This window comes from Gavialis gangeticus, unplaced genomic scaffold (assembly GCF_001723915.1).
Source record: "Gavialis gangeticus isolate Ggan-Ray unplaced genomic scaffold, GavGan_comp1, whole genome shotgun sequence".
NCBI lineage: Eukaryota > Metazoa > Chordata > Crocodylia > Gavialidae > Gavialis > Gavialis gangeticus.
This window is the reverse complement of record NW_017728992.1, coordinates 157,226,779-157,235,769: the sequence shown is the minus strand read 5'-3', so window position 1 is coordinate 157,235,769 and position 8,991 is coordinate 157,226,779. Positions and strand designations below refer to the sequence as shown.

General features: G+C 44.9%; 1 protein-coding gene across 1 annotated transcript in view; it reads right to left on the bottom strand.

Annotated features, from left to right (window-relative positions):
- PTDSS1 (phosphatidylserine synthase 1) overlaps nt 1-8,991 on the bottom strand; it is an 89,496-nt gene that overhangs the window by 71,987 nt on the left and 8,518 nt on the right. The window contains exon 2 of the mRNA XM_019527964.1: nt 3,246-3,337. Coding sequence (XP_019383509.1) covers nt 3,246-3,337 — 92 coding nt within the window. The remainder of the gene's footprint in view (nt 1-3,245; nt 3,338-8,991) is intronic.

Here is an 8,991-nt window from a genome sequence, read left to right as displayed (position 1 = left end):
GGAGGGTGCTCGACCATCTTATTTAATACTGTTTAAATTGTCTTTTACTCTTATGTTGTATTGAACCTTTTTTGGGAAGGGGGCGAGACAGAGAAAGAGAGAGAGAGAGAAAGAGAGAGAGAGAGAGAGAGAGAGAAAAAGAGCTAACCTTCCCATTTCTGCAGGTTAGCAAAGAAAGAAAGAAAGGGTCCCAGCTCTCTCTAACTCCATATCTTACTAAAGTGAGCTTGAATTTCTAACCAGTCAGATACCAGACACCACACAGGATATCTGATATCATGGGAGAAGTGCTGGTTTGTGTGTGGGTGGTGGTGGGGGTGGATGGTCACAGGGATAATTACACTTTCAGCCATTTCCCAACTGATGGGAAAGAAGGGCACTGGGATTCCAAGTGGATGTTTTTCCTAGACCCTGGCTTGGAATAACTGCTTCACATGTCCTATATAGAACACTCCTTTAAATACATTTCAGAATAAGAACTGCCTTTTTTTTAAACAGTATTACACTGTTGACTATGATTCAATTTTTGGTATGCTATAACTCCAAGATCCTTTGCTGATTTTGTGTTTGTCCACCTGATTTCTCCTTTCCAAGTGCTGCATGCTGCACTTTGTCTTTACTGAATTTCACATTACCTATTTCAGATCACCCCTCCAATTAATGAATATCATTCAGACAGAGGTGCACCAATAACACTGGTCCCATATCAGATCGGCACCGACATGAGGAAAATTGAGAGTGTTGGCAATCAGCCTTTTTTGTCTGACATGGCCAATAATGTGGCCAATAAATGTTGCATGCATGCATGCAGCTGCAGCACAGCACGCAGGCAGCCAGCAGTGCAGCTGGGTCTGGCCGGTAAGTCTGTTGTGGGAAGGGGTGAGGGAAGGGATGTGGGGGGGCAGATCGAGGCCCCCGTGGTGAGGGAGAGAGTGGGAGTGGGGCTGGGCCCCGGCTAGTCAGTGCCTGCCCCTGCCCCAGCCCCACACCCTCCCTCACCACAGGGGCCTTGATCTGCCCCCTCCCCCTGCACCTGCCAATGCCCCTTTCTTCCACCCCTCCCTTCCCCCACAACAAACTTACCAGCTGGACACTGCTCTCCATGCTGCGGGGCTGCATATCAACAATCAGATTGGAACTGGCCAATATGGCCGATTTTTAACAAGTCATAGGTATTGGCCAAAAAAATCTCTATCCGTGCACCCCTACATTCTGAATTCCTTATGCTGTCCTCCAAAAAGCTTGGCGTCATCCTGTCATCCACAAATTCCTTTAAGTGCACTCTTTATTCTGTTCTCCAAGCTGTTAATGGAAATGTTGAATAGAACCAGATCATGACAGACCCCTGCAGAACCCATTTGAAATGCTCCTCCACAGGGAACAACTGAAGCCAGTTTTTGACAGTGCTTTTATGGAACCTGTGGTTGCAGCTGATGTTAACTTGGGGAAAAGTTAACCTGCAGTTAATGTTTATACAAACACTTCCTGCATTTCTATGGAGTTAAAAATCTGCTCCTGGAGACTTCTGAAAAAAATCTGTTCCAATGCATTATGGGCCCGGAATCTCCATTTTTAGATGGACTTTAGTGTAACAGATATTTAATTCCCACCTTCCTATGAGCCTTCTGTTTCTGTTAACTAAACAAGCTTAAAATACTTTAAAAGGTGTATTAGTGGGAAAATTACAGGTGGAAGGTTTAAAATGATAACTTCTGTTAAATTATGGCCTGTAGCTCTTCAGATAGTTTTGTAGCCTATGAGGACTGAAGACAGAGCTGATCAGATGTTTTAACAAGCTCTCTCCGATACCCTAAATTTTACTTTTTATGCTGTGTGTAGCATGAGTACAGCTTCCTCCAAACACTTGACTTAGTGTATTTAGGGTATTTTCATTAAGCATCTCATGCCATTGTACCCTATTTATTCACCTTTCACACGCACCTTTTTCCCCCTAAAGTTAACAGTTGAAAATTTGGGTGTCTCTCTGAAATGAGGGGACTGATTCTTAACAGTTTGGTTAAAAGGAAAAGTCTTGTCTTCATTTTGCCTTCCCCAGATGAAGTGCGTGTCCTAACAGGGAACATGTGGTATTCAAATAAATACAGTAAAACTCTTGTGAAATGTGCAAATTTATATAGGAAATCAGCACGTAAACACAGAGGTATGCTATGTGCAAAAGAGCTTCATGCAATGAATGTAAAAATTAAAATAAAAAATTGGATTTCTCAGCACATACGGAATACACAAATAAGACCCTACTGTTAGAAAGAGAGGATTAGGAAACTGTTAGAAATATGAAAGTTAGAGGTACTCCAGCAGAAAGAAAATCTTCAAACTCCCTGTACTTTCCCTCATCTCTCGAATTCATCATTTCTATGACCAGGCTGTGAAAAAGGTTAGTTAATGAAGTTTAAACAGGAGACAGCCTTTTTAGAACTAGAATTCAGTCCTGATAAGCAGTTGGTGAATACTAATGCTTAGTATTGGCAACCTAGTAATACCAGAACTTGGAGTGGCAAAACTGACCTATAACATACAAAACATACAACATGACAACAGGAAGCTAGCAAAGACTATAATGCATTTAACTCAACAGTGTCCAGGTTCATCAGAGCTTTACCCTTTGCAATACACAAGCGAAGTAGGGCATAGAAATACTGAACAATTATTTTGATTTACTTTACACCCCAGTAAATTATTAAAATATCCTGTTAGATTTCATTCTCTTATCGCACAGAGATTCAAATAATGCATTTCTAACGTTTTCCATCCACTGGGAGATTTACAATGGATCCTATTCCCTTAGCCTACAATGAGACCATAGAGTTATTTCACCGGTCTCTGTTTGCTTCAGCTTTTTTATTAGTAAAATGGAATGACTGACTGACTTCCTTTGTTAAGCACTTTGACACTTACTGATGTAGATCACTATATGAGAGTCTTCAACCCGACTTCAGTATAATTTGGCAAACTAATCTCCTGCTCTGCAGTTGAAAAAAAGGAGGCTATTTCTATTTTAAAGTGACAGGGCTCTCTATTTCAGAAACGTGTAAGCCAGAAATACTCTGAATTTTGTTAATATTTCAGTTCAGCCATTAAGAGCTGATTATGCATGCAGTTACTTAACTTGCAGTAATGTAAGACAGCGATGAAAGATTAAGCCACGCTTTCCAACTCAGAAGAAACATGACCATAATAAAAGAAAACGTGCAGACAAAAGAAAGGTAGAGAATAAATTAACTTACCATTTGGAAAAGCTAGAACACTGATGATTAGGAAGAAGAAAACCACAGAGAGGATGCCTTTCCAAATATTGTCTTCTGGGCCAGAATCATCCCTGAAGAGAGACAACAACAAGCTGATAAAAGCATATTTTTTAAAGGCAGCAGCAAGTGGCTCTCTTATGCATCAAACTACATATCTAAATCAAGTACATTGAAAATAAACACTGAAAAAGTCAAAGGGTTAACAACCAGTAATAAAAGAGGTTAATTCTATAATCAGGCAGTAATGGTATGCATTCAGTGGAAGTGAGGTAAGCTACCTTGGGTTAGCTTTTACTTACCAAATGGTAAGAACGTACCTAGCGGCAGTAACTATTGAACAGCCAACATGTGGTAAATCTGTGCCCCATTTTATCCCATGGTTGACTACCTGTGTCCCCATGCTCAGAGACAATTCAGCACTTTTTTATTAGCACCTTGAGATCTGCTAAAGAAAAGTGCCGTGTCAGCGGCTAGATGTTAGTCATAGCATCGTTCTGTTACAGCCAGAGGACAGACTTTTAATGTTTCAGTAGTCTGAAACAGAAAGACAGAAAATCCTGGCAAGCTTGACTTAGCTCTTCTTTCTTTCAGGTAGCTAGACAGAGTTCATGAATACTTTACATGGGAGAGTCACATATTTCAGAAGAGAACTGGCTATAGAAAATAAATCTTCTGTTCTTCAGTCACTTTCTAGGAAATTTAAAATAGCAGCAATAACCACCTCCAACTATTTCAAGCATCCACCATATTTTACCATCCCTCAAATATTAAAATTATATTGTTTGTTCCTTGGTGACTTTACCCAATTTATCTATTCCATTATTGTTCCCAACCTTTTGATATCCAGTTTTCTATCTAGTTTTACTGTGACAAGGCTAGGCAGGATGGAGGCAGCTTCTTATTTCAGGACAATTTAAAACCAAATTTGCAACAGGGTAGTCTGTCCAACAGTACGTGCCATGAGATCAGTGAAAATATTGATACAGACTCTCAATATACAGCACTGACATTTAGACTCAGCCAAGCCACAGGTATAGACAGCTATACCTTGTACAAGAGAGATCGCGCGGACAAAAGGGGCGGGGGTGTAGCTCTCTGTCAAGGAAAGCTACGCATCCCTGCAAGCCGACGCTGGCGCCCAGGGTGGATGACTGGAGACGGTTTGGGTTAAAACCCATGGGGAACACAGCACAGGGGACACAATAGTGGGAGTCTACTACAGACCTCCAACCCAGGATCAAGAGCTGGACCAGAAGTTCGCCAGGGAATTGGCCAAGGCCGTACGCTCCTGATCCATGGAAGACTTCAACTATGTAGACATCTCGTGGGAAGAGTGTTCAGCCAAATCCGAACGGTTGCAAAGCTTTCTTATGTGCATGGATGAGTGCTATCTGACATAAAAAGTCTACAGGCCGATGAGCGGCAAAGCACTGCTTGACCTGGTACTGGCAATGGGCGACAACCTTATCAGCGACCTAACGATTGAAGGGAAGCTAGGTGACAGTGACCATGAGCTGATCACCTTCACAATCTGCCGTAAAGCTGGCAAATTAGTCAACAATACAGAAGTCCTTGACTTCAGGAAAGCTGACTTTGACAAGCTCAGGAAGCTTGTCAGTGAGGCCCTAAGGGACCACGACCCAAAGGGGAGGGGAGTTCAGGAACAGTAGTTGCTCCTCAAGGGAGCGATCCTCAATGCTCAAGCAAAATCTATCCCATTTCGGAGGAAAGGCAGCAAAAAGGCACCGTGGCTCCCTTGGCTCTGCAGGGAACTAGAAGACCTCCTGCATCTGAAGGCAGACCTACGAAGGATGGAAGGGCTGGGATCCACCTCCAAGGAGGAATATTCTGCACTGGTCTGGACCTGCAGAGAGTGAACCAGAAAAGCCAAGGCTGCAATGGAACTCCAGCTAGCTACAAATATCAAGGACAACAAAAAGTCCTTTTTTAGATAAGTGGGAAGCCAGAGGAAAAACATGGGCAACACTGAACCCCTGTTAAACCAGATGGGACAGTTGACAACCGACGCCCAGGAAAAAGCCAACTTGCTAAATGGGTACTTTGCGTCAGTCTTTCACCAATCCCATGGGATGCCCCTGCCCATTACGGGATGGGAAGGCCTGGGTGAGGGAGATTCCTTACCCTCCATCAATGTTGACCTCGTGAAGGATCACCTTCAGAGGCTGGATTCCCTCAAGTCAGCCAGCCCTGACAGTTTACACCCAGGGTACTCAAGGAGTTGGCAAGCATCCTAGCCCAGCCCCTGCCACAGATCTTTGAGAACTCTTGGTGCTCTGGTGAAGTGCCCAATGATTGCAAGAAGGCCAACGTGGTGCCTGTCTTCAAGAAAGGCAGGAAAGTGGATCCACCAAACTACAGGCCCATCAGCCTGACCTCTATCCCAGGCAAGATCCTAGAAAAGAGACCATTCTCAACAGACTGGTCAATGGCAAATTCCTGAGGGACAGGTGGCACGGGTTTGTCGTGGGTAGGTCTTGCTTGATCAATCTTATTTCCTTTTACGACCAGGTGACCTATCACCTGGACAAGGGGGAAGAGACTGATGTCATATATCTTGACTTTAAAAAAGCCTTCAATCTGGTATCCGATGATCACCTTTTAGCAAAACTGGCCAACTGCAGCCTCGGCTTCACTGCGGTCCACTGGCTGGGCAACTGGCTCCGTGGTCAGACCCAGAAGGTGGTGGTTGATGGAAGTCAATCATCGTGGTGCACTGTGACCAGTGGGGTCCCTCAAGGCTCTGTCCTTGGGCCTATATTATTCAACATCTTCATTAATGATGTGGCCACTGGCGTCAGAAGTGGACTGGCCAAGTTCGCAGACAACACCAAACTTTGGGGTAAAGCATTCACACCTGAGGAGAGGAGGGCGATCCAGGCTGACCTTGACAGGATCAGGAAATGGGCAGATGAGAACCTGATGGTGTTTAACACCGAAAAATGCAAGGTTCTCCACCTTGAGAAGAAAAACCTGCAGCATCCTTATAGGCTCGGCAGTGCTACGCTGGCTAGCACTATGGATGAAAGGGACTTGGGGGGAGTCATGATTGACTGCAAGATGAACTTGAGCCCTCAATGTGATGCTGCAGCTAGTAAAGGGAGCAAAACACTGGCTTGCATTCATAGATGCTTTTCGAGCAAATCCCAGGATTTTATTCTCCCGTTGTACTCGGCCTTGGTGAGGCTGCAGCTGGAGTACTGTGTCCAGTTTTGGGCTCCACAATTCAAAAAGGATGTGGAGAAGCTTGAGAGTCCAGAGGAGAGCCATGCACATGATCAGAGGTCAGGAAAACATATCTTATGATGAGAGGCTGAGAGCCATGGGACTCTTCAGCCTGGAAAAGCGCAGGCTCAGGGGTGATCTGGTGGCCACCTATAAGTTTATCTGGGATGTTCACCAGGATCTGAGGGAACATCTGCTCACCAGAGTGCCCCAAGGGATGACAAGGTCCAACAGTCAAACTCCTCCATGACCATTTCAGGTTGGACAAGGAAGAACTTTATTGTCCAAGCCCCCAAGGTTTGGAATAGACTGCTGCCGGAGGTGGTTCAAGCACCTACTTTGAATGCCTTCAAGAGACATTTGGATCTTTATGTTGCTGGGATCCTATGACACCAGCTGACTTCTTGCCCCTGCGGCAGGGGTCTGGATTCGAAGATCTTCCGAGGTCCCTTCCAGCCCTATGTCTATGAAATCTAAGCTATTACCTGGCACACAGATATTATTTCCCATCTCCCAGAACTACAACACAACCCGTGGCTGCTTTTCCTAATGGTGAAGCTTCAAGCTTTAAAAAGGAGGTTCTGCTGCCTAGAAGGGGAAACTAAGCTGCACTGAAGCAGAACTCCTCCCCTGTAAAGCCAAAGAACTTCTTAAGTTGTCCTACAAGCTCCCCCTTTATACCACCCAAATACACTAGTGCCCATTCTCTGGTTGTAGGATAACACATCAAGTCATGTTAGCAGCGGCACTGGAGCAAGAATTCCAGGGTCTGGCATCAGGCATCCTGGACACCTCTCGAAGGTTCACCTTTACCAGAGAAGGCTCCCTGGCTAAATGTACAGGCTCACATACAGAAGGAAGTATTCGTTTTCCACATCATGAATAATAATATGTAGTCTTTACTTTCATTTTGTTGATGCTGTCATGTAGCAGAACTCTTCCAACAAGAACACTGGTGAAAAAAAAAAGACAGCACAACTGAGTGCATAAGTGGGTTGAGAGAAAATTATCAGGACTGCTAAGAGTAAGTCAGGATTAATGCAACTGAAAGTACCTTTGTACAAGTCAAGACTCCTGAATTACCTATGAAGCACTGTATTTACTTTTTGGTCACTACAGGAACAGAACAGTTTTTTCTGACCTTTCTAAAATCACAAGAATGATTCATCTTGAACACCTTGATTTAGCCTACTTTCTCTGACTACAGTCTACTAGATAGCAAAAACCTGATTAAAATAAAAGGGAATGCTATAAATTAATCTGGGGATTAATATGATGATTGTTTTAAGGACTATGTTTAGCCTATCTTCTGTCTAGAAGCAGGTAAGATGAGATGTGAGAGATGGCCTACTTACTTTTTGCAAGCTAGAAGAAAGTCCAGGGAGTCAAAAATAGGTTTCACTAAGAACCCTAAGGCACCCTAAGGGTAACAAAATGACTATTAGAGACAAGGTAACTTCACAACAAGCTACGATGAGGAAAATGCACTTAAACATTAAGTTAGTTGATCCTCAGCCCTAGGGACTTCACTGCTGAGTCTGAAATTTCAGTTTTTACAATGCAAAGTGAAATCTCTAATGCTTGTGTGGGAGAAAAGATATACTTCATTTAAATACATCCCACTGATATTTTCTCAAGTCTGCAACCTAATTGGAGGGAAAGGGGGATTAGCACAAAATGACAGTAGAACAACCTGATGACAAATTCAGATCCCTAATTAAAACTGAAACGAGGAAAAATGAGGTCAGTTTCAACTTTGACCTCAAAAAAGCAGCTGTAATCCTACATGTACCCAAAACTGAACTCAGATGTACGGTACTCTAGTATGGTTGGTTAACCAGCATTGGAAACAGTTGTATGACCTTGTGTGATTTGTTTCCATTACTAGGGGTGCACTGATAGAGATTTTTTGGGCCAATACTACTAGCTGATTTTTAAGGAGGCACATCAGCCGATACCAATCTGATTTCCGATATGCAGCCTGGCAGCTTGAAGACCAGTGTCCGACTAATAACTTTGTTGTGGTGGAAGGGGAAGGGAAAGGGGCGGGGCATATGGAGGCCCCTGTGGGGAGGGAGGAAGGGAGGGAATGGGGCGGGGCCTGAAGCAGGCACTGCCCAGCCAGGGTGAAGTGAGGAATGGGACGGAGCCATGGCTTGTCCAGAGGGTGTGGGGGGAGGAGCGGCTCATGCTGCTACGCACACTCTGGGAGGGCATGGGGGGAGCCTGTGCCCCTGGATGTGTGCAGGGCAAGGGCAGGGTGGGCTGCTGCTGTGGGCTGGGGCCGGGGCTGCACCTGGCTTCTTCCCAGTGGGGGCTGGGCCAGGCTGCACTCAGGGTGGGCAGCAGTGGTGCTGGGAGAAGGGTTGGGGGGGGGCACGGCAAATTTTGGGTTGGCGGGCTGCAGCCCCCCCCACATAACCCCCGCCCAGCGCTGCTGCTGCCGCCCATCCTGAGTGCAGCCTGGCCCAGCCTCTGCCGG